Here is a 27,827-nt window from a genome sequence, read left to right on the forward strand (position 1 = left end):
CAGAAAAGAGAGAGAGAGAAAAAAAGGATTATACAATTTTTCAGAAAATGATCATCGGTGTAAAAAAATTCTATAAATGACAATGAACGTGTAATTTATAATTTTTAAATGCGGCTCTTTTTTGATCGGAGCAAATTTTTCATGGACTAGAGATATATAATTATGTGCAATTGAAGATAGAATTATGACATTATTAATCACCTGCGAGTGATTTAAAATCGAGATCAATTATGGCAAAGGTAATTATATTCGATACAACAGAGATTCGGGGTCAATAAATAACGCAACGCATTTCCAAAGTGTCCTGCAGATGTCGCGAGGAGGCTGTGCACCGCACAGTCCATCGTCTGCATTGGTTCTGCATTATGCGGCAGTGTGCGTGCAACAAAGGTGCAATTGAGTGACGCCGAGATGATATAAAAGTTAATTGAACCAATGTATCGAAGGGGTGGCGAGGACGATGCCTTCTTGGTGATATCACCGGTGTTTCCCGGCGTATTAAACGGTAAGTTATCTATGACATCATGCTCGCTTTTACTTGTATAGGTTATGTTCTTGCGGATGATATACGTGTGATACTCTGGTCGTCAGAGGCTCGAGGGCCCATTTATCCACTTTATGCATTTTGTAAAGGTTTGATTCACGCGCAAGTGCGTGCGGCAAACGCGAAATATGCCTATACGGTTATGGTTTTTTAAATTTTTCGATAGGTGCATATTTTGATGGATATCTCTCGAAGCGCATTCGCATTTCTCTCTCCGAGCCTTCCTGATAAAAATTTAGGTTTATCACTTACTAGCGGCATGGCGCTCAAATTTAAAAATAGTTTTTTCCTCGCGTCTTAATGAATAATAATTATGTATCATCGTGCAGCTATTCTGACATTTTTCATGATATACATATGTTTTTTGATTTTTCGAAATCATTTTATTTATTAAATGTCATTGCACACGCATAAATTTATTTGGCTTATAGTTTGTATTATATTATAATTAATATGTATAATTAATTAATATATATAATATATATAATTAATTAATATATATATTAATATATTTTAATTAATATATTATAATTAATATACACATTAATTCATTTAGAATAGTTTTTATTATTTTTAACAAAGATTGAAATTGATAATTGTACAATTGGTTTCTTTCCCGAAATTTTATTTTACGAAGTAATGAAGTTAATTAATTAATTTCCCTTTATTCATGTTTATTCATCTTTATTCATCTTTATTATGTTTCCATCATAAACAAATTTCAACAGTTCGTGCTTGAATTAATTCGTAGCTCTGCAATTTTCGTGACGTTTGAAGTGACCATAATAACCGATTCTAGATATGGGTCTGGTCACGTGTTAACTAACAATAGAAATTTCGTTGAACGTATCGCATCTATTATTACGCTGCTCACCGATTCGATTACATACGCATATACATATATTTTTCATGCATAACTTTAATGGTACATACGTTACTAATTTGTGTTCTCTAGAAAGTGTGACGGGAAGCAATTGGGCAAAAAAAACTTTCGTCACGTATGCGTAAATGAAAAGACAACGTTTAAACACTCTATGTTTAAGAATTTACACGAAAAAAATATAATCAAAATAATTAAAAATAAAAATAAATCAACTAATTTTTAAGACGCATTAAATATCTAGGTATATGAATTCATACTATTTAAATAGTGATAGAAAGATATTGGAAAAATAACAATGACCTGTGAAATTTTTTTAACGCGACTTATATTTTTGTTACGAAGAAAGCGATACATAAATATGACCGGAAACAATTTTGCCACCATTTAACTAATGTTTTCCTGTTACCATTTACGTTAAATGCACAGGCATGATCTAACGACGTCAGAGTACACAAGTCACTTGTCTGTTATTCAATATGAAGTGAATATGAGAATATGTTACGTCATCCGCGGCTCAAATCTTTTCTCAGAATTTCTTCTCTCGTTCTCGCTCTGGGATTTCCGTGAAATTTTTTTGCGCATCCGATAAAAATGCTGCACGCGTCTTACGGAAGAAATCGCACTGCATTGCAAGAATGTTAACGTCTTACACACACACTCGTGGACGAAGGAGACTAATCCTAAATTATATAATTATTTTAATTTTATTCGTAGCCATTATATCAGATAAATTTACTATGATAATGTGTACATATATACATTTCGCATAATCAATTCTTGCCGCGAAAAAAAATTTTATTATTTAACGCGCTTAAATTATAGTTTCAAGAAAAAAATTCTAGTTTTAAAAAAAACTGTAATTTGCATTAACAGTTATAGATATTTTTCTAAAAACCACTATGTGTTTTGTTTACACCAATTGATTCGTTTCATTATTTTGTACATAAAAGTATTGAGGTAATATTATCGAAAAATGAATATTTTACGAGATATTTTATGGTTTATGTAAAAATAAGAAATTAACAAGAAAAATACTTTATTATAGTACTTTGAAAGCTCTATAAGCTTATGCAATGAAAAATAGGGAGTTTTATTTAAAAAAAACAAAGTTGTATCAAATGACTTTGACCTCTCCACTCAAGCTGAAACGGATATGATCATTCATCATCATTGACCAATCATCATCATTAATAGCGCTAAAACCCGGAATGAGTTGATTTATCATGGAATACGTCCCCAGGGATCCCTAGTGTCAAGTGTCTTCCGTCTCTGGTTGGAAATCTGCAAACAGCGCAGATTTCGCTCGACATCCTTCCAACGCGTTACTCCTAAATCATTCGTCCCTATTCTTGCCAAATCGTTGCCGTGATGATTGTCTAGCTACATTTTCTTTGGCCTTCTCAACAGGTAGTTTTTTACGGGGCTGGATTGTTACCCTAGGATTGGCGCCCTCCTCCTTCATCCTGGCTTAGGGTTGGCTAGGGGCTCATCATGACAAGCTACCCGGGCGGAGTTATAACCATTCAATAGAACTTTCAAAACCTTGAAACTTTTGTCTGAAACATTTTTTTCAACAATTTTTTGTTTTTGAGATATTTGACTGTTCTTGGACTTTTGGAAGATGTATAGTATTCTCACGTATACAAATTTTGATAACATTGTACATACATATACACATTGATTGTTTCCTCTATAATGCAGTTATTACATTTCATTACTCTGACCTTTATCTCGATGTAACATTCAAGTATGTAACGTTTCTTTCTTCTTATTTTCACGGAAAGAATTGATTGCACAAAATTGAGTAATTTTGGTGTATAACAGATAAATTTATCAGCTTGATTTGTTTGACATTTACGTTTAGCTAATTTTTCCCTGTCACTATTTACGTTAAATACGCACACGTATGATAACGATTTCAGAATACATAAGTGGTTTATCTCCCTCAAATATATATAAACTAAATAAAAGCGAAATATTTAACAGGTAATATTGAATATAAATAATGATTATAATTCATGATTACAATACATCGGCATTGCTCATATACAATTATTTTAAAAATTGCAGACTTTTGAAAACAGCAAAATAGCAAAATAAGCAAAATAATTTTGTGATATTTTATGTCTTTTCATATGAAATGAAAAAACCTGACAGAATCTAAAATTCCCAGAGAATTTTTTCGTCTGAAAAAATCAAGATATATTCAGGATAGATTTTTAAATCAGTCTTTGGAGAATTTTTGTTTAAATATTTTCTTTATTTTATTCAATATTTCCTTTATTTCATGAGCGCTCAGGAATCCGCTGATTAGCCGTGTTAGTCTCTTTTTTAAATGTTTGAAACTTTGTGGTTTTGAATTTTTTCAATATCGAGTAGAATACGAGTAGAAAAATATCTATAGTAGATAATAATATAATAAATATATATAGTAGATAAAAATCTAATACGATTAAAAAAAAGATTAAATTAATTTTAAATTTTAATTTCTATCTGGAAAATCCCTGGAAAAGTTTTATAAATTTAAATATTTTAGTAATAATATACAATACATGTAATCTTTAAAGAAATCAGATGCGTTTTATGTAATCAGCTTACTTAATTCAGCAATTTGTGATATATATTTATCTATGTATATGTTGCTCATGAAAAACTTAAATAGATGTATAAGATGTTATCAAAACTCATAAAAAACTTAAATAGATGTATAAGATGTTATCAAAATTCGTAAAAAACTTAAATAGATGTATAAGTTTTTTGATATTTATTTTGTTATTTTTATGATGCATATGCAATAAACGCAATATGTATTTGCATATTTTTCCTTTTACATCACTGATTAAATATCGATTAAAATCAAAATGAAGGTTTTGTATTTTCTTGTTCATTTTCAAAAAAAAATGAAAAATATATATATGTGTGTGTATGTGTGTGTGTTTGTGTAAATAGAATATATAAATACATAAATTGTAAAAAATTAAAGAAAACTATTTAGTTTTGAGTGTAAATAGATTATATAAATACATAAATAAAAAAAATTGTAAAGAAAACTATTTAGTTTTGAGTGTAAATAGAAATATAAATACATAAATAAAAAAAAATTGTAAAGAAAACTAAATAGGTTTCTTTACAATTTTAATTTTTAAGTTAAAAAAATGATTGATAAAAAGAATCAACCAGAAAATCAATATTAATTAACAATAACTTTTTTTAAATTTATATTTAATGAATATGTCTTTATGAATTTTTTGAATATATCTTGAAACACGCAATTTTTAAATCATAATAAATAATCTGACAGAAAAAATTAAAAATGAAAATTGTAAATATCTCTGAACCATGATTTGCAAAATTTATTTTAAATATATTTATTATATAAGTTACATGTATAAGTTATATAAGTTATATATTAATATATTAATGTCATCAATACATCTTCGAATCACTTCGAATCACTTTAAACAGAAAAAGGTATTTTTAACTTTTATCATAAACATTCCAATTTTATAATCTTTTTTGCTCCTTTAAAGCAATTGACAATAAAATTTTATAATCTTTTTACTCCCGACTGCTGCCAACCTACGATTGGCAAAAGACTGAGGGAGTATGCGTTTCACTGAGCTCGGATCGGTTCTTACGCCTTTTCTCGATAACAATAACATAGTTCGGTGTCATCTTTTGCACATCAGTTTTTTATTTACTTTTTAGAACAATTGTCAATATATGACGATTGTTCTCAGAGTAAAAAAGATTATAAAAAATTTGCCTACAATAAAAGTTAAAAATTAATATCTTTTTCTTATGAAAATGATTGCGAAATGATCACTACAAACAATTGAATTATTATTTTTTTCACAATCGAAATTATACAATGACGTACTGCATCGTTAATATATAATCTAAAAAAGAGAGCAGCGAATGATCGGAATGAATGATGACGCGAGCAGCACGAACAATTGCGATTTCGTCGAACGTATATACTTTCATTCGCTTTATGATGACTTCCTACTTATATTCCGATCAAATGCTCGACGAAGCGGAAGTTTCCGGCAAAAATATATTCGGTTTCTAAGAACATAAGAACGAACGTGAATAGATGGCACGTGCGAAACGTAAACTTACTAGTAGAAATGCATTAATGATTTATGAGATTTTTGCGATCGAGAAAAACGATTATAGATAGAATCGGCGATTCACATATAAAGAGCACGTTTTTCTCTTTCTCATTATTCATTGATTTAATTTTAACATCTGAATGAGACCGATTGCGAAACAAGTCGTTGATATCTGCAATAATATTTTCTCTGTAGTCTCGCTGAATAGTTCAATTTTGTAATTCTCTTCAGATTTGTGCGGCGATTAGATATATAGGATACCTATTTCCCTTGGAAATGGAGAACTTGAAATTTTCATGAATTTTTTTTATATCCGAAAAAATCAGAGAATACTCGTTAAATTTTATTAGAATTCAGGAAATTATTTAAAAAACCATTTTTTTTTTTTATTTTGCTCTTATATTGTAAGAAATCGGCAATTTATCGATTGACTGTTAGTTTAGTTTTAATTTTGTGAATTACATGTATTTAAAATATGTTATAAATATATATGTCTATCTTTTTATTTATATCTTATATCATATATTCAATGTCTGAATAGAATATAAAATTTGCAATATTTTTTACAATATATATTGTAGAATATGTACTACAAAATATTATATTGAATATGCAATACATATAAGTGTTGTGTATGAAAAATATTTATCTTAAAATATTAGCACGAGGTAATTGGCATTTTCATAATACATTTTTAAATTTAACTGAAATATAAACGGCTCTTTTTTTTCTTCGTACGAATGAAAAGCATTTAAAACACGCATACAAAATACGTAAACAATAAAAAAAACATATTTTATAAAGCTGCGAAAAAAAATCTCTAAAAAAATTCTATTTATCTGAAATTTTGAATTAAAAAATCTGAAAAATCTGGAAATTTTCGGGGAATTTCTTTTTTACGAAATTTGAGCAGGCATTTTACTATAACAACATTATTATTTTTACAGTAACATAAATCGTGCATACATATAAAGAATTATTTGCAGCGCGCGACGTCCGATAGTATCGCGATATACAACGCGGTAGAAAGCGAAGTAGCGATTTCTACTTTGAACGCACGAGTAACGAGACATTATAGACAATCTACACACGCAATAGTCTTTTCCGACGTCGGTAATTACATTGTTTATCCGATTACATTGTTTAAACAAGAAACTAATCGAGAACAGCGTTTTCGACGATGCGTGTCCGCCGAATATAAGTTCCGTGATCATTGTGTAAACGTGCAGAATGGTCGCTGATTTTATTCGTTATTTGTATGACGACGGATTTCTCTCGCTTTCCATTACCATGCTGCATTTTACGATCGTACGTAGTACTTGAATGAAACAAACAAACGCTGTTACAATGTTGTCGATTTTTTTAGCCTTGGAGAGTATGGGTGATATATGCCTTTGTTATTATCGATATATTTTTTTATTAAAGAGAGAGAGAGAGTAAAAAAATATCATAAATTAAAAAAGAGTAATAATAAATAAAGAGTAATAATAAATTAAAAAAGGGTAATAATAAATTGAAAAGAGTAATAATAAATTGACAAAAAGAGTATTAATAAATTGACAAAAAGAGTAATAATAAATTGTTTTTTTCGATGTTATCTGCATCGTATGTCTGGATTTTGTAAAGATCCAGACATACGTGGAAAAAACGCATGATAAATCGCTCGAAGATCGCCAATACATATGAAACTTCGCAAAATTTCGCGTTTTTTCCATATTTCCGTGCGCTTATATTTACTGACTTTCATGCGTTGCGGTTTATATTCACATAGTCTATTCTCCAATAGGTTTAATTTATATTTATTATGAGAGAGACATTGAAAAGGACTCGAATTGAGTCGAAACGCGAGCGTTTGTCATGTTCGTTTAATGTATTTTGTATCTTTCTGATATTTTATTGTATAATTTATTATGTATTTGTAATATTATTCTCACGCATTAATAACTGGCGTAGGTCTTAAGCCTTTTAAATGTATTTAAATTTGTGATTAAATATCTTCATTTGGAAAATTTTCTTTTTCATGTTTTTCGATCGATATAAAAAAAATTATTATCTTAATACATAATATGCACAAACATATACACACATATATCCGTTTTTAGCAATGTTGCAATACAAATTTTATACATATTTTATTAATAATATTAGGTAGTCAAATATATTAATATGCATATTGAATACTTTCGATTATTCGAATCGAATTAAAGGATAGCATATTTTTAATTTTGCAAGTGGATTACCGGACAAGAAATTGATCGACTGTTAACACTTAAGGAAAATTGAAATGTTACATATTTATTAAACATTCAAATATCACAAGAGATGTTAAAAATTTTCCTTTTCATGTTTTTCGATCGATATAAAAAAAATTATTATCCCAATACATAATATACACAAACATATATATACACATATATCCGTTTCTAGCAATGTTGCAATACAAATTTTATACATATTTTATTAATAATATTAGGTAGTCAAATATATTAATATGCATATTGAATACTTTCGATTATTCGAATCGAATTAAAGGATAGCATATTTTTAATTTTGCAAATGGATTACCGGACGAGAAATTGATCGAATGTTAACACTTAAGGAAAATTGAAATGTTGCATATTTATTAAACATTCAAATATCACAAGGGATGTTAAAAATTTAATATCTATTAGAATGTGCATCATATACGTCACTCGCGCATACGTCATACGTATTTAGAGTGTTCCCCTAATTGTCTGAAGCAATGCATCATAAGCAATATCCTCTATTGAAAAGACAGTTGAAATGACGCACATGCGTATCATGGGGAAAGTATTTCATTATCTGTTCAAAACAAATTACGGATGCTGAGAAGGGCAAACTGAGAAGAGCGATCTTCGTAGAAGCGCGAAACCGTATGCGTATGAGAAAGTTTTCAAGAGATTTGAAGTGTTTTTCTCTTGTAGAGTATATTCGCAAAACGAAGTTCGATCGTCGAGCGAACACACAATCTGGAAAGCCGAGACAAAATTTCATCAAAGATAAGAAGTACATGTGTGCGAAAGTACTTGGATCCGCATAATATGCATAGATGCAGATAGGATGAAATTGATTTTCGATCCAATTTAAAAATTTGAGATTAGATTAAAGAGAACACGCGTGTAATTTGCACGATTGCAGAATGAGACGTGCAAATTCATATCTCTAAGTGAATTTTTCCGTCGTTCGATTTTCAAGATTTTTTATGAAATTTATATTTTTTGCCTGGTATTTTAAACGAAATTTTTTAAGTTCCATCTGATGCTTCGGTCGACATTGTATATTTTTTTCCAATTTTGTTGAGCAAACTAAAAAAATGCACGTGCTTGTGCCAACGCTCGATTATGTTTCTACTTTTCTAACGGTGCTTGCAAATTGCGAAAGCCCATCGCTAACCGCCGTGACGATCGAATGTCGGTACGACTTTGTGGTAAATCGCATATGTCAAGCCTAATCAACCTTTACTAAAGTACGATCGACTTTCATGATAGACACACATCGATTGGTTTCGAAAAAAATTCACAGCTCTTATGTTATAATTGAATATGTCTATTTTTTACATATTTCAATATATCTGCTTTTTAAAATATTTAAATATTTAATTTAAATGCTAAGTTAAGTTAATCTTATATTACTTGTAAATAATTTAAGATGAATTTAATTTAAACATTTAAATTAAGTTAATATTTAAAGTATTAAAAAATTAAGTTATTATTTAAAGTATTAAAAAAGCAGATTATAATGTGTAGATTGAAGTGTTTAAAACAGCAGGTACTAAAGTATTTAAAAAATATATATAAAAACAAATATATGTTACAGTTCAATTATGACATAAGAGTTATGAATTTTTTTCGGAATAATCTTCAAAATAAGTATATTAATTTCGCATTTTTTACTCAATAGTATATAAATAAAATATATCGAAGTCAAATGAGTAACAATATCTTGTTAAAAACTAAAAACGCTATATAATGAAAAACATCTGGTTAAAAACTTAACGCTATATAATGAAAAAAGAACAGGTTTCGAGCTTTTTTTGGATACATTATTTATTTAACTCCAAAAATAGATTCTATAGATAATATTTTAATTATCTGCAAATTTATATTTATGTTAGTTTCATTGCGATTCCTGGTATTTTAGATGCGAAACAAATATATTTTAGATTACATACTTTTATGTTACTAGATAAGTTTATCTATTGTATTTCAATAGAAAACACCATTATACATGTAATTATTGGTATTTAAAACTACAAGAGGATGGATAAATTATGATTAGAATAGAATTAAGTTTAAACAAGTGTAAACACAGTCGTAAATTATTTATGTAAACTACCAGCAACATATTGCGAATTTTCTTTTCTAGCCCGATTATATATTTCATTACCTCATACGACATATATCTCATTGTCTCGTATCAGTTGGATCAAATGTGCGATTTTAGAGTTTTACATTAGTTTTACATTACATGCCTGGAATGTTTTAGCAAGAAACGTGCATCAAAGTATAATAAAAATGATAGATCTCTGAATATTTTTGTGTCGGAATAAAAATACACGTAGAAATATTTAAGGATACGAAATTAATCTAGATGTCTGTGAAGCATCTACGAATAAAAAAAAAACTAAGAATTCTAATAGCATTTTCATAGTTCTACAGTTTCTGATAAAAATCAAAAAGGATTTCGCATTCCTTATATTAAAAAAATCAAGATCGGAAAGATATGCTAACTTCGCGAATCTAGCATATTCTTCCCTCTAAATCAAAACGCGTTGAATATTATTATTTTTGACAAGAGTTTCCGATAGTTCTATTCAAATTTAGTGCATATATGCAATTTTAGATCGATATTTCGACAATTAATAATTTTTAATCAATTTTTAATATCCTTATCCAACACGACATAAAAACACTTAATAAAAATGTGTCGTGTTGATAATTTTCTTTCTAACGACAGTTTCCGACAGTTCTATAAGAGTTCTATGTTTTAGAAACATTTTTATAGAGAGTTCCGACAATTTACTATTTTTTAAAGAATTTTTGACAATTATTCAGCACGACAGTCTCCTTTATGTATCATGATTGTTAGATGGAGCAGGAACCGACAATATTTGTTCTGAAATTATGTCTACAATTTTTTATAAATTGCATTTGGAATTGTTAAACAGATGTGTGTGGACACAATTCCAAAATAATGTTGCCGATTCCTTTTCGAACTAAGAGGCCTCACATGAAATTACATAACTGCATAAGCATAACATAAGCCCGAATAAATGAGCATTGACATTAAGTCGATAAAATTTACATAACATGAGTATATCTTCGATCCTCGTTGGTCCACACGGTCTTATATTATGCTTATGCATCTATGCAATTTCATGTGCGAGGCCCCGACAATCATGCATGAATAGCTTGATGTAAATGTCTAGTTATTATTGGTCCCGAATGCGATCAATTTCATATTAAAGCATTATTGGCACCTACCGTACCAGAACGCGCTGTATATTATCATTTGGCAAAAGTTCTCGATAGTTCTCTTCAAGTTCAGCTCATATATTCAATTTTAGATCGATATTCCAGCAATTGAACATTTTTAAAGACTTTTTAATATCCTTGCCTAGCACGACACAATGAAAATGCGTCGTGCTGGTAAGGTTGGCAGTTCTAATGATAGTTTTCGACAGTTCTATAAAAGTTCTATCCATTAAAAACATTTTTACAGAGTTCCTAATCTGCGAGTGTGTATATGTGAATAAAACATTTCTCTCTCAATAAATGTCGTGCTGGACGTAATTATAAGAAATTGTTTAAAAAATAGTAAACGGTCAGAACTCTGCATAAAAATTTTTCTAAAGCATATTCTTATAAAACTATTGTTAAAACTGCGGAAAATCATCAGCACGACATATTTTCATTAAATGTCGTGCTGATCGAGGATATTAAAAATCGATTAAAAATTATTAATTGTTGGAATATCGATCTAAAATTACATTGCACATGCACTGAACTTGAACAAAACTATCGGGAACTCTTGCCAAAAATGATAATATTCGTTTCCCTTTAGAGGAAAGGGTGTCGTGCTAGATTCGCAAAGTTAGCACATCTTTTTGATTTCCATTTTTTAATATAATATAATATATTCCATTTTTTAATACAATATAATATAAAGGAACTCTTTTTAATTTTTATTAGGAACTGTAGAACTAGGAAGAGTGCTGTCAGAATTCTTAGTATTCTTTTAAAATTCGTAGATTATCCCACCAGCTTTAGATACGCGCGCTAGAGGTTCGAACACAACCGAACGCGACCGAGTACAGTCGAATTCGGCGAACGCGGCCGAGCGCTGACGGAAATGGCCGAGGCAGCGGCAAGCGGCAATAGTAAAAAGCTTCGCTCGCGGCGAACGTCAGTCAGTCGATCGGCGCGCGTCGTGTCATACGGAGGGGGTGTTAGCATCCCGCGCACAGAACGTCAAATCTCACAGAGCAACGAACTATCGATCAGTCTTACCACGTGTTTGTTGCCGGTAACTGACCAATATTTTATTCTCTCGGATTTTCTTCATATACATGTATATACGTTAAATTATTCATTGGAATTATATATCTGACGATTATTCGTCTCGTTGATATATTTGCGTGCTCCCTTGCACATGAGCATTGTTCTGATATATTGAAAAAATGTTGATGTATGCGGTGCACATCTCTCGTTAACGCGAAAGATCGTAAAAGAAAAATTCTGAGAAACGAGGAAACGAGGAAAAACGTTTCTAGAAACTGAAACTAATATTTTGACATCGTCAAATAGCTACTGTAACAATACGTGCGTAAAGGTTCATCATTTGTTCACATCATCAACATCACAAACATCTATTTTCAAATCGGGTATGTTGAATTTTATTGTGATTATTTATTATTCTATTGTATTTGATATATTTCCTGATTGATATTCATCCGATATTTCCAAACACATCTGTTTTATTCAATATTCTAATGTATATTGTACGTATAATATTGTATATATTACTCGGTACATTGTATTATTAAAAAGATATGGTATGAAGGGAAATAAATTTTATTCTTTTAAATTGTTTATTTATCTAAGGTTATGTTTAATATATATATATATATATATATATATATATATATATAATTAATCATTTAAATGATAATTAAAATTAATTATACTTTATTTTGCAAAGCAAAACTATTGCCTATCATCTGGTACTTCCAGAAATGAAACTGATATGCTCTTATACTTAAAAATAGAAATTAGAGAGAAACCAATTTTTATATCAGCAAATTAATACAGTTTATCTTTAATAATTAAATAAGAAATTTAATCAAATTATGAATTAAACAATATATCCAATAAGAAAAATTCCGTTAAATCAAAATTAAACGAAAATATTCGCATGCGAAGATAATTTGTTTTTTTTAGTGAAAGTTTGATGTCGCACCATTCATTTAGATTTCTTAATTTTAATATTAGATGTAGCTCCAATTAAAATTTGAATGTATGTTATAGTTTTATTTGGACAATACAAAATTTTTAACATCTGTTTTTGCACGCATTTTACGTTGTAACTTTTATAATTAATTTGGATATTTACTGTTGGACAATAAAAACATTTTATAAGAAAATGAAAGTATGTAATATGATGAATAATTATATTTAATTTTTCTTTCTTAAGAGATATTTTTAAGTTATATAGTGGATAAATCTTTAATCAAATTAATGAGTAGAAAAAGAGCTTATAATAATTAATATAAAAATTAAACAACTCCTTATTCAATTAATAATAATACTCATTAATAATACTACTAATAAAAATATGACGGAAAAAGATGCAAAAAATTTATCATGGCATAGGGAACATTTTAATTTTATTTTTTTCTCAGCTCTCGAGTATCGTCCACTTGTAGCTAAAAGTGTCGCTTTCTCGTTAAAATCCAATGATCGCTTCTGAAATTATATAACTGATCTAGTATACACAAGTCGAAAAAAATGATGTTATTAGTTTTTATAATTACCAAATTAATCACGAAGTTTTGGTAATTAATTAGACAATTTGCAAAATTAGTATTAATGGAAATTTTACAATTTGTAATGTAACATTCGGTTTGAATTTGTGCAAACAAATAAGTATCTTATAAAAAGATACGTCGCTTTGGGTTCAAGTTTCAAATTTAGATTTTGCGCACAGAAAAAAAGAGCATTTCGAAAATATCTTTAGTTCAACATCTTAATGAAATCTTAATGAGATTGATATTGCATTAATTGAAGAAAACTTGTTTGAATGAAGTCATTTTATAGCTCAATCAAGAAAAATATATTCTATAAAATTTATATAAATATTTATAAAATATAATTGAACTATATAAAATGACAGCAAATTTTCACCTTCAGTTGACGCAATATAATCTTATTTTAAGCAAGTTTTCTTCAGCTAACGCAATATCAATCTTATTTAAAAATTTTCATGATGAAGTTAAAGATATTTTCAAAACAAAAATGTTCTTTTTTCTATGCGCCAATCTATTAGAAAAGCTCGCTAAAAGTTTACTGAACATATGCTATTTTAAACGTACTATCTACTTCTCTCCTAAAGCACACGCGAGATTCCTAGAACTTTCATTACGATCCAAAGATACGCGTTTGAATCACTTATACACATTTCGCGTTACGAGTCGATCTTTAATACGTTATTTATTAGCCGCTGTAGCATCAATCAATTTGATATATGAGAAAGGAATAACAGACTCTTCGAAACACATTATATATCGATGAAGAAAGTAAATTTCATTTACTTGATGGTTACTCGGTTCGAGAGAGAAACGTTAGAGTATGGAAAAAATGAACACAACGCGAGGAAGCGACGCGACCGAAGTTGTATTAATACGTGAAGAGAAATGAATGTTCCTTGAAGAAATAAAGAAAGTAGCGACACGTCCTCGATGCGTTTGGAAAAGACAGAGAATCTTAATCTTAACGAGGTGTCGATACACAGAAAAAGAGAATATTTTTGTTTTGAAAATTTTTAGTTTCAACAAACATGGAAATCTTGAAATGAGATCATATTGCGTTAAAGAAAATTTGCTTAAATGAATTCATTTTATGTAATTTCAATCAAGAAAAACATTTTATACATATGCAAGAACATATTTTTCTTGCATGTGCAAATATATATTTTTTGGTGTAATCCTTGAGTTATATAATTGAGAAACTATAATTGAGACGTCTATATCAGTCGGGTTATTTCTTATTGCATGATGAATATATACTGTTTATGCAATATAACTAATGATAAAATAAGATAAATATTTATTATGAACGATAATATTATTTAAAGTAGTGAATTATTACAAACGTTGAATAATAGATATTAATGGCAATTTTTATAAGAATATTATATGTGTGTGGCTCGTTTTAAAGCGCAAGAATAATTTCATATTTTGTTACGAAAAAGAGGGAAACCTGGATCTTTTTTACTTTTTTTACTTTTAAGGAATATTTACAAGTTACTGTTACCAATTGTTGGAGTATTTCCTGAAGTTTTCCCTAATAATTTTTATGTGTAAGAGTCGAATTTCAATAAATTGTATAATATTATTCAATCGAAAATATTGAAACTCATATATCCATTCAAAAGAAATTTCAGACTGATATATTCCTGCATACTTATCGATGCATACGATTCAAGAGCATTACATTTTTCATGCAACGATTGGTGATGTGCGTTGTCTGTTTAACCTGGCATGTCCTTCCTACAGTCGAGTGATTTATCGTAAATCATTTTCCATTGTTAGATCGGTACCATTATTCTTTCACAAGTCGCTGCCCCTCGTGTATTAAAGAAAATAAAAGAAATATTGTTACATTGTAATGATATTTGTGATTAATATCTTTCTAAGATTTTTATAGATCTACAATTGCATTCTGTTATGCATATGACAATTTCATCAACCGAAATTCTAAAATAAATTTATTAATGTAACACATAAATGTGTTAATATGCACATATGTATTAATATACACATTACAATCAAATTGTTATTAACAAAATTTACCATTTTATAAAAGTAAAATTTTCGAGTAAATAGTGTTAATTTAACTCTTACACCGTATTGTTATTTTTAGCACGTTGGAAATTCATTTTTATTTTTTAAAGGGTAAAAAAGTTCAAAAAATTTGAAACAATTCAAACGCCTTTTTTGATCCTTTTAAATAAAAGCTAGAATGATAAATTTGCATAGTAATTTTTATTGCAAATATACAGGGTGCCCCAGACCACCCGTACACCCCTTTTAAAATGAAAATAAATGGCTTTTGTCAAAAATCGCGAACAATTTTTAAGTAAATCGGGTACGCTCTATCAAATGGTGATATTTTCAACTTTTGATTCCGACCGGAAATACGCCATCCGGATCGGAAGTTGAATTTTTTTAGGGGAACATGGTACTTTTTATTACAGATTCGAATTGTACGTGAAAAAATAAGAAACTTTTGTATCAAACGTTTTTTCTGAAAGTGCCTCTGTCAATCTTAAAATTGACCTTGAAAGTAACTGTGATGAACTTTCAATAATTAATATTTCTATTATTATTGCAAAAATCGTTACATGGAATAGGATTTCTTTATTTAATTTACTGCGCTCTACCTCCTCACAAGTGCGTGAGCTCATGCTCAGGGACACCCTGTATATGAAGCTTAAAGTGCATCGCTATGAAAGCAGAAATGACCCTCGTATACGGAATAAAGGTTAAAATTAATTTCTTCTTACAAATAAAATAACAATGATATAATAATATTGTTATTAATATTTAAAATATAATAATGATCATTTTTAGTTGTAAGTTTTATAAATAAAATATTATAGTACATAATTTTAAAAGAATAATTTAGATTATTACCCAAGTATTTTTTTTAAGTAATTGCTCAACGATTCATTATGATGTCCCGCAAATATTTCGTTTTATGAAAGCATTTTCAAAGGGTTTGGAAATTGTAATCAAAGGGTTTACTTAAGCTCTTGTAAGAATAGGTGTTTATTTAAGATAGCATCTGTTAGAGACAGTAAGAAAATACAGTCTCGGGTATAGAATGCGTAGAAATACTCACGAGTACTCGACTCTTGGAAAGTCACCGACCTTGACAGACATTTCGAGTCCCATGCCAGTGAATTAATTTTTTTTTCTTGGATGCCGATAATATTTATCGTATGCATAAAAAGCTATCCTGTTTTATGAGTATATACAGAACTTGACCCTAGAATTTGACAATATCCATCATTAAAAGGGACATCCTATACATGTGTGAAATACTTACAATCTTATTAACTTCGGAAATTCACCTTAATTGACATTTCGACATTTATAAAGCGAAATAAAGTCTATTCGATTTTTTTTCGAGCAATTTTTTTTAGTAGCCAATGTAGATCGACTAGAAAGCGTAAGAGAAGCAAATTGTTCGAGTATATATTCAGGAGCGGATGGGATGTTGCAATAGCATTAACGCGCAGTGAATTTTTTACAGTCGAACATACATCGGTGAAAGAAGGTGACACCTCGATTATTCAACTTTCGGGAAAAAATCATTTAGCAATAGGACAAAATGTATTTTCGACAAATGAAAATTTTCGCATTATATGATCACGAATTATTTGACAATATTGGATATAGATATTCAGAATTGAGACCGTCAGAACTTTCTTTAAAATAAGTCAAGGTAAAAGTCGATAGGATTGTTTGTTTAAAAGTTATGATTTTTTTCGTGGCACATGTATGTGCTGGGGGTATGAAAGGATTAATCGTCAGAGTATAAATTGGAGATTAAATAATTTGAAATTTGGCTCAAATAATTAAAAATTAAATCAAAATTAGTAAATAAGAACCATAGCGCGGTTTTATTTTTATTTTGAAATGAACGAGTAATCAGAAAGGAAGAAGTGTTGTTTCTCCCCTGCGCTCTAACTACCTGTAGCTCGTATTTGCCAATTTCGATTTAATTTATAAATTCGAGAATATCAATGAAAAGTATGCAGTATACTTTATATATTTATATACAGATATTTTCAGTCAAGATAATTTTTTTTTTTTCATTTTATATCGTTATATTTGAACATTTTTCTAAAATAGCATTACGATTGTTGTTTTGTATCTATTTAATATCTCTCGTAACAGATAAACGGGAGATTTTTTAGGAGAAAAAAATTATTCTATATAAGCAAGATATCTCCTAAAATTTTTTTTAGATTTTTTCTGCATAGTTTTTATAATTGTACAATTACAATGTTTTTCGTATCAGTATTGTGTATATACATATATACGTTCTTTTTTATATTAAAATTAATTATTTTTTTATACGTAGAATTAATTAAATCAATGATTAAAGATAGATAAGTTAATTTAAATTAATTAAATTATATCTAATGTAATAATAAAAATTAAAGTATTAAAAATTGTTTTAATAAATAAAATATATAATTTATTTTTTATTTATAATTTAAAACAAATATTTTGTAAAAAATTGAAACAATTTTTTTAGAAAATTTAAATGCGTATTCTATAAACATTACGATACATTACGCATGCCCAGGTAATAAATATCTTATCTTTCGCCACTTGAAATCTCTCGTATTAATCTTTAACTACGCCATTAAGTTTTCAATATTCATATATATAGTTCAGTACAGTTTATATTCGAACCTGTTTTATGTGACGAGTTTGTTTTGTCATGGAAATGTTTATCCAGAAACAAATAAAATAATAAAAAAAGTACAGAATGAGTTGGAAAAAATTCACTAAGAGCTGATACTCTGATTCTAAAAGAATGCTCATTGCTTTTTTTGATGCAAAAGACATGGCCAACACAGAATTTGTTCCACAAGAGACAACAATTAATTGAATTTTACAGACCGTGAAAAAGTTGCTTACAGGAATCAGCCATGTGTGACCTGAGATGAAAAGGAATAGTGATTGATTTCTGCTCCACGATAACATCCTGATGCATAACGCTGTGATCACTTTTTTAGCGTCTAAAAACATGACTGCTTTATTATCTCCTCCCTTTTCATCTCTCCCAATTTGGCCTCAGCTGACTATTTTCTTTCCTCCAAATTTAAACTAAAGTCAACAGGAAACCGATTTGACGAAGCAAATTTTGTGAAACAAATTCAAAGCAACGTTACAAGACAATTAAACAGCGTCCTAGTTCCGGATTTTTAGAACGCCTTATACAAGCTGAAGGAGCGCGCCAAATTCTGTGTGGGATTAGAAGGAATATATATTGGAAAATAAATAATAATATTAAAGATATAACGACTTCCTTATTTTTGGTAGAGATAGTTCTAAAACTTTACAGCCAGACCGTATGTTCGCAGCAATTTGAAGATTTCGCATTGAATAATTTCAAAATCTTTAAAATGGAATATTTATAATCTAAATATAAAATGTATATATGTACGTATAGATGGTAAAGAGTTAAATAGATAAATAGTTGTTAATTCGATAATTATACATACGATATGACATTTGCGAGAAGTGACATAACAATCACTTTCCCCAAACTTATCATCTTCGCGTTACATGTAAATCGCGCATGATTATGCATATACTTTTCTGTTTCGAAAGAAAGTATTTTCACAATCAACTTGTTTAAATGAATTATTTTTTAAATAAATATTACATATAAATTTATGGAATTTTACTGGGATTCAGTCTCAACAAAAGATATTCATTTTATAGCACTTGTAAAAAAAAATGGCCCTTTTAGAATTATATATATATATACATATATTTCTGTTTATATGTTCAATGTCTTAAAAAACTATTTAATATTTAGTATATATTCTTTATTGTAATTTTTAGTGATAAAAATATGTTATGCAAGTGGAAAATGTTTATTTTATGAAAATTATTCAATTTATTTTAATATTTGCAAATAATCTAATCTAGCACTTGAAACTTAAATAATTCTGTGTTTTTCTGTTATATAAGTGAAAAACGTTAACAAATGCATATAATAAAAAATTTACCAAAAAATTTGTAAGATATTCTTTTTTACCTAGAATTTTGAGTAAAAATTTGAAAAAATTGAAAATTTTTTTACAAGGTTTGAGTAGACACTGAAAGTATTATAAAAATATGTTGCAGGTTTTGCACGGCAAAACAAAAGGAGACATAATGTTAACGTCTATATTCGAGATGCACGGCCGGTTCTGCGCCGCTCATCCCTTGGAGGTGATCGTGGCGACCTTTACTTTGACTGCGTGCATGCTCAACATGGAGACCGGAATTGGACGGGCAAACGAAGAAGGCCTATCCGGTGCTATGTATTGTACGCACAACAAATGCAACACCACGGTAAGTATTTCCTAGGTTTCGATCATTATTGTATCTTCTTTTTATACCAAACTTATTTTTATGGTACTTGACTCGAAATTAACAGAAATATTAAGTTATATTGCATATAAGTTGTAGTATGCATTGATTACATAATTTATAGAGTATATTAAATGTTGTATTAAAAAATTATTAGTTAAAGATACATATTTTTGATAAAGTTGTTAATATAATAATTTTATGTGAACTGTTTTTATGATTTTAATAGAAAAAATTTATAATGTATGTGTATGTTATCCAGCAGGACCTAAAAGCAGCCGACATTGTATTGATGACGATAATACGTTGCTTGGCGATTCTATTCACTTATTATCATTTCCGCAATTTACAAAGAATGGGATCTAAATACATTTTAGGTAAAGATAAAAATATACTATACTTATATAAAATTCTTCCTATTATTTTCACGTATTCATTAAAATGAATTAATCTGTAGAATGCTAATAATATGTAGAATGTATACAATCTATATAATTAAATTTTATATACATCTATATAATTATAAATACGGAGATTTAATTTAAGTGTGTTAACGAGCTTTGATTGAACTTTAATTTTTTATTTCTTTAATTATTTCATTTTACAAACGTTCCTTCGTTTATGTTACGCCAGTCAAATTTCCATATGTTAGAGACTGAAATTCGCGAGAAGAGAGAAAATAACGTAATACAATTATGCATATCAGGATCATTCTTAAACCGGATCTTCCCAAGCAACCCGTGAAAGCCTTCGGCGGTGCGAGCAGTGAAAGTCTTGTGGAAAGTGATAGCACACAGTTCTCCGTATAAAGCATCGCGCGTTCAATTACTCGAATTCGATTACTGAATTCGCACACGCGAGTTAATGCTTAATTGCACATAATTAACGTGATTCCGCGCATGCTAATTCGCCGACGTTTTAATTCGTAACGGAATCGCGCCGCAACGGGATCCCGCAATAATAAATAATAAATTTATTAATTTATTATTTTTTTTATTAATTTATATATTAATAATTTGTTTTATATACAGAGTGTTCGGCAACAAAGGGGCCAAAATTAAAGGAGTGATTCTTTATGATAAAATAAGACGAAAATTAAGAATAAGAAAATTTCGACAGAGACTTCCTTTTTTAGTTATAAATGTTCTCAGATAATATTTTTCTCTACACAAGCTTGCGCCGGATATCGTAGATTTTTATATCAGCTGCTATGAGATAAGATTTTAGTACTTATATGTCACAGTCATATTTTGACGACTCTATCGACTCTATGCGCAAAACCGGCGAATTGTCGTCGATACACCTTTTATGCGAATTTTTCAATATTTACAACTAAAAAAGGAAGCCTCTATCAAAATTTTCTTATTTTTTATTTTCGTCTTTATCATGAAAAATCACCCCCTAAATTTTGGCCCCCCTGTTACCGAACACTTTATATATATGTATATATACATATTATATATTATATACAAAAACTATTGTGAAATATTTTATTGCAAATATGTAATCAAAATATTTGTAAAATATTTTAATTAAAATATTTTATAATAATCAATTTTTATATTTATATTGAAATATTAAATTAATAGAAATCAATTTTCTGTTCTTCCAAAGAAAAACAATTCATTTATTTTATAGTAATTGTTTCGAATTAGTAGTTTCAATCAAACTAAAAATTAATAAAATTGTCTAATGCACATGATCGATTCGCTCGCTTCCTACGAGATAACAATAACATCATGTTTTGCATATGACTCATTCGTTGGGGACATACGTCATATTCAATAGATTTTTCTATTGTAGGTATCGCCGGCCTATTTAGTGTATTTTCTAGCGTGGTGTTTACTACCAGCGTGGTAAATTTCGGCCGCAGCGACGTCGCGGATTTGAAGTGAGTATTATCATGTACTTATAATATATATCTCTCTTTACGTGTAAGATAAATATAACGTATCTTCGTGATTGTATGCAACATTATTTTTTTTTTTTCAGAGACGCCTTATTCTTCTTTCTACTTCTCATCGACCTTTCCAAGGCCGCGACGTTGGCGCAATGCGCACTGAACTCGCGAAGTCAAGAAGAAGTTAAAGCGAACATTGCACGCGGTATGTCTCTGCTGGGACCGACCATCACCTTGGACACTCTTGTGGAAACCCTCCTGATCAGTATAGGATCCCTATCAGGTGTCAGGAGATTGGAAATTCTCTGCACCATCGCGTGTCTTGGGGTGATAGTCAACTATGTCGTCTTTATGACATTTTATCCGGCATGTTTGTCACTTATATTAGAGGTAAATATAATTTGATTTGAAGATTTTTCGATTTTAAGAAGGAATTCTCTCTATATATATCGAAATTATATTCTCTTCTTTGTTTGGAATTTTTCTCTAGATCATTCCGTATGTATACGCGTACTCTATTTTAAGCGCAGAAAGCGTAATATTGTAAAATTGAAGAGCTTTATAAAAGAGATTTGTAGATTACGCTCATTATTCGACAAAAAAATCCAATGAAATGAAAAATAATCGCAAAATATATATTAATATAAATGTTAATTTTTATAATTAAATCAAAATTTATTTGAGCCAAATTCCTAACTATTAATTTTAATTTTTATATAAAATAAATTTTCTTGATATTCAAAATTTTAAAAAATCTCAAGTTTATATATTTAAATTTAAAAATTTACAAAAAGATTTCGTTTAAAAGTATTACTAAGGTTTGAGAAAAGATTTCAAAATTAGATCAAAGGCAAATTATCCGAAATTATACAAACGATAGAAACTATTTTGTCTCACATATGAAAAAGGATATCTCATTTTCCTTTTTGCCCTTATAGCTTTCTCGAAATAACAATATGGGCCGACTGGGCGCAGACAGGATATTCATAATGCAGTCGTTAAACGAAGAAGATCAGAAGCCGAATCCCGTAGTGGAACGAGTCAAGATGATCATGATAGCTGGTCTATTTATAGTGCACGCCAATAGGTACATTTACATTATATCATCTGACTAAAATGAAACGCAATGAATGATTTTTTTCAATCCTCAATGCACGAGCTTTAAAAACTTTAGAAAGGCGACTGTGTATATACGACAATGTAATATCGTATATATACACTCGGCGGAGCAGGAAACCGTGGCAGAAGAAGCTATCATAAAATCTGACCCCATTTCTTTTTTATGTTTGCGTTGCTTTTGTCGCGTTTGTAACGGTTAATTTGGACTTTGGGGGTCAGGTTCATCTGCTACGTTAGCATACATATACATCTCTATTCAATGAAAAGTCTATTTCAATGAAACTTTCCGTGGATGGATCTTATCCAAAGTTTGAACGTCTTCAAAGAGTTGTCGGTATGAATAAAATGTGAGCTTGCTTACCCGGAAATGTCACAAATACTTTCATCTGTTTTCTCGTTAAATTTTAAATGAATGTTTGTGTGGAGACACAATGAAATCAACATTGAATATTATTGTTTATCGTGTTTTTGGGCAAAAGGGCATTTTGGTGACAGTCAAATTCTTTGTTCGGTGCCAACGAAATCGTAAATATAAAACCTGCAAAAATTACGTTGAAAGAATAAAATCTCATACTTTTGTATGTATTAATAATATTATATTATATGTGTATAATTATATGTGTACTAATACAATTCTAATTTCTCGCAATTCTACATTTTTTGCACCGGCACAAAAAGAAAAAATAAGTCTCTCGTAAAGTTTCATTTTTTATAATAATTATACTTTTTATAATAATGATATTTTTTATGCGGTACAATAATATTTTACATAATTAATTATGCAATCTATTTTTTTAAATATTGTAGCAAATGTTATAATACATGTACAAATGGTACAAATGTTACACTATCATATACAGTTGGAATGATGACGTGTTTATGCATTTTAATATTTCATGAATGTTAATAATAAAAAGATGTATACATAAGATCGACAGCGGTCTATACAAAGTAAAATGAGAGTCCAAAAATAAGTGGTACTGTGGAGAAGAAGTGATGCATGCTTTACGTTTCTTTCATCCGTTATTATTCGTCAGATTGATATTTTAGTTTAAGAAAAGACGTTGTTGTGGTCACTTCGTGTTGATTTCAATAAAAAAATAGTTGTTTTTATTTATTTACTAGTATAATTAATTAATAATGTGATTAACATAATGTAATTACTAATCGTGGTACATATAAAATACAGTTTTTATCTCAAATTTTTAATAATTTTAATTACAAATATTTACAATATTATGATCTATATAATTTTAATTGTCATTTCTTTAGAATTTTATTTACAATTTTCATATTGCATGGACAAAAGTAATATAGGAATATATAATGGTAAATTTCTACATTTTCGTAACTATGCATTAAGTGACATGATCATGCGATTTTGTTATTTTATTTTATGAAAAGAATTTTATAAAAAGAATTTATTTTTTTTATATATATGATTATATATATAATTATTTAAACTGAATTATGTATTAATTAATATATCTTGTTACTATCTTGTGTTACAGCCGCTGGTCTCTTAAGGCTGAGAAAGGTGAATACATGGCGGAAATGACGACGACATCCGCAAATTCAAATGTGGTGTTAAACGGTTCCGATCATAATGAAAACTCCACAGAAGATGAATCTCTGATGAGTTGGCTGTTGCCCAGCGCAGAATACGTTGTGATATTAATTCTGCTACTGGCGCTGACCGTAAAGTTCATCTTTTGCGAAGATAGAAGCGACATGGTTGCCAGACGATTAAGATTCCAGCAGGAAGAAAGAGAAGCGATAGCGGAAGAAAGAGCAGAAATTCATCACGATGGATCTATCAGTCCAGATACTACAACTATGAACATGTCGCTACGACAACGATTCGGCATTCCAACGCTACCGACGATCCAACAGCCGGTCTTTCCTCTATCTGGCGTGGGCGGCGGATGGATCGAGGTCGATAACGATACCCATGTGGAATGTATTGACAGGGAGGTGCAAACTGATACGATGTATCACGACGTGAACGAGTCGATTGGCGAGAACGATTTATTACTGCAAAGATCTAAAGTTCCTAGAAGTATAGAAGACTGTCTCGAAATATATAAGTCTGAGGTAAGAGAATAATATTTTTATATTCTCTCATATTATTATTATTATATTATATAATTCTGTAATGCTGACTGAATACACTATTTTGCTGGGAAAAAGAGATGAGCAACTCAAAATGTTTAAAAGCAGTTTGCAGTGCATCTTCATTTACTTATTCATTACAGATCAAATTTATTATTCATTTCAACGTTTTCATTTGCAGCTCGGAGCTAACGTGTTAACGGACGAAGAGGTGATACAACTAGTAAAACACAAGCACATAGCTGCGTATCAGTTGGAAAAAGCAGTAGGAGACATGGAACGCGGTGTTGGTATCAGACGTCTTATTGTAAGCGCCGCCGGCAAGTTCACCAAAGAGATGAACGATTTGCCATACAAGAATTACGATTATAATAAAGTACTGGGTTCTTGTTGTGAGAACGTGATCGGTTATTTGCCGGTGCCAGTTGGAATCGCCGGGCCATTACTGATAGATGGTCAACTATATCATGTGCCGATGGCTACGACTGAGGGTTGTCTAGTAGCATCCACGAATCGTGGTAGCCGCGCACTCATCAAATGCGGCGTGACTAGTCGCATAGTGGCTGACGGCATGACTCGCGGACCGGTGGTGCGATTTCCAAACATCGTACGCGCAAGTGAAGCGATGTTATGGATGCAACAATCGGAGAACTTTCAGGAGATGAAGAGCAGCTTTGATCAGACCAGTCGCTTCGCTCGTTTGACGAGGATCCATGTGCGAATTGCGGGCCGACATTTGTTTATACGCTTTGTTGCTAAAACTGGTGATGCAATGGGCATGAACATGTTGTCAAAAGGTACAGAGAAATCCCTGTATATGGTGCAGACTCACTTTCCGGATATGGAGATACTCTCCCTCAGCGGGAACTTTTGCACAGACAAGAAACCTGCAGCCGTCAATTGGATCGAAGGTAGAGGCAAAAGTGTGGTATGCGAAGCGACCGTACCCGCGGATATCGTGACTAACGTGTTAAAAACGTCGGTGCATTCGTTGGTCGACGTCAATATCAGCAAGAATATGATCGGCTCTGCCGTGGCAGGCAGTATAGGCGGTTTCAACGCTCATGCCGCTAATGTTGTTACCGCGATCTTTATCGCTACCGGGCAAGATCCTGCTCAGAATGTTGGTAGCAGTAACTGCATGACGTTGATGGAACCGTCGGGTCCCGAGGGTCAAGATCTATACGTATCCTGCACGATGCCCAGCATAGAGATCGGCACGGTAGGCGGTGGTACGGGTCTGCCAGCACAAGGCGCATGTTTAGCGATGTTGGGAGTAAAAGGCGCGCATCTTGAGGAACCTGGTGAGAATGCCAGCAAACTCGCCCGAATCATTTGCGCTACTGTGCTAGCTGGCGAGTTATCCTTAATGGCCGCGTTAGCATCCGGACAATTGGTCAAAAGCCATTTAAAGCATAATAGGTATGTAGTTTATAGAATATAGGAATTGAAATGCGGTATAAGCCGATTATTATTACCGATTATTATTATCTGCCCGAGATATTATATAATATTAATACCTCTAAATTATCTTGAATTCATGTTTTTTAAGAGAGAATAAGATTTAAAATATTGTTTCTTTCATAGAAATATTTCACTTAATAGAGAAGTTTAATACAAAAGTTAGATAAAATTAACTATTGGATTTTGAACGCAACTATACGTTAATTTATTAATGAAATACTAAATATATGCACCTCCCTCTCTCTCTTTATCTGTCCTATAATCCATATCCATATAGAATTATTACTAATTTCTTCAAATCTTGTTTCGCAAATGAGTTGCATATTTTGCTCTGTTTGCAGATCAACTATACAAGTTAATGATTCGGTGACTACAACTCACAGAAATGACAACGGTGTAAGATTAACTGTGCCAAGTGTTTTATCATCTTCGCAAGATCTTTGCACTGACTTCGCGCATAAATCTTAGCGTTAAGTAGAGTGTGTGTTCCCGTAATTTCTAAAACAAACTATGATCCGCGCATTGTTTCGCACCTGCCTCATTAGTATCCCAAAGAAACAATTATTTAAGTATGCATGTTTCTGCTGTACGCGATGAGATGTAGGTCGAACTATAATAGATATTACAATATGTATATGCATATATACAATATATATATATATATATATATATATATATATATATATATATATATATGTATGTATGTATGTATGTATGTATGTATGTATATGTATGTATATGTATGTATGTATGTATGTATATGTATGTATATGTATGTATGTATGTATGTATGTATGTATGTATGTATGTATGTATGTATGTATGTATGTATGTATGTATGTATGTATGTATGTATGTATATGTATATGTGTGAAAGGAGAAATGTCAGTGTTCCGATAGAAATGATCAACTGTATCTCTAGATGATTTAATGTAAATAATAAACCTTCTAATTATATTTCGAAATCTCCAGTGAATTCAAAATTCAAAATTTAATCATGAATTAAATATAAAATTTGAAAAACCGATCGTAGAAGCTAAAAGAGATATATGTATAGAAAAATCAATTATATAAAAAAATTGCATATATTTATTATTTTTATATTATTGCTTATAATTGCATATTATTATTATTTTATAATAATGCTTAAATTGAAATTTTCAAATCGTTCATTTCATTGCATATAATGTAGGATCCCAAACGAAATCATATTTATCTTGATAGACTTCAAAGATTTGTGCAATAACGATAACATATTTTCCCAGCTGTTTTAGGTCTCAATTAAAAGT

The 27,827-nt window shown here is 30.0% G+C and overlaps 1 protein-coding gene across 6 annotated transcripts; it reads left to right on the forward strand.

Moving 5' to 3' along the window:
* On the forward strand, positions 1 to 27,182 carry Hmgcr (HMG coenzyme A reductase). Of its 6 annotated transcripts, none has more exons than XM_083082525.1 (10): positions 1 to 239; positions 301 to 505; positions 19,716 to 19,925; positions 20,206 to 20,320; positions 21,747 to 21,834; positions 21,936 to 22,233; positions 22,782 to 22,930; positions 24,474 to 25,056; positions 25,256 to 26,496; positions 26,880 to 27,182. In XM_083082525.1, the coding sequence occupies exons 3-10, from the start codon at positions 19,746 to 19,748 to the stop codon at positions 27,004 to 27,006; spliced, it is 2,781 nt and encodes a 926-aa protein (XP_082938651.1). In that variant the 5' UTR covers positions 1 to 239; positions 301 to 505; positions 19,716 to 19,745; the 3' UTR covers positions 27,007 to 27,182. The 6 variants fall into 6 exon arrangements, with proteins under 6 accessions (XP_082938651.1, XP_082938653.1, XP_082938652.1 ...); XM_083082527.1 differs by having other exon boundaries at positions 311 to 505; XM_083082526.1 differs by lacking the exon at positions 1 to 239 and having other exon boundaries at positions 294 to 505.
* The last annotated feature ends 645 nt before the right edge of the window (positions 27,183 to 27,827 follow it).

The sequence above is a fragment of the Camponotus vicinus genome, unplaced genomic scaffold (assembly GCF_025532165.1).
Source record: "Camponotus vicinus isolate PSW18456_S1 unplaced genomic scaffold, iyCamVici1.0 SCAF_11, whole genome shotgun sequence".
NCBI lineage: Eukaryota > Metazoa > Arthropoda > Insecta > Hymenoptera > Formicidae > Camponotus > Camponotus vicinus.

Bases quoted from the DNA above. Each gene is read 5' to 3' on its own strand.
- Hmgcr (XM_083082525.1), top strand. From the start codon at position 19,746: ATGTTAACGTCTATATTCGAGATGCACGGCCGGTTCTGCGCCGCTCAT. The intron at 20,321-21,746 runs GTAAAGATAAAA...TTTCTATTGTAG, and splicing joins GGGATCTAAATACATTTTAG to GTATCGCCGGCCTATTTAGT. The intron at 26,497-26,879 runs GTATGTAGTTTA...CTCTGTTTGCAG, and splicing joins AGCCATTTAAAGCATAATAG to ATCAACTATACAAGTTAATG.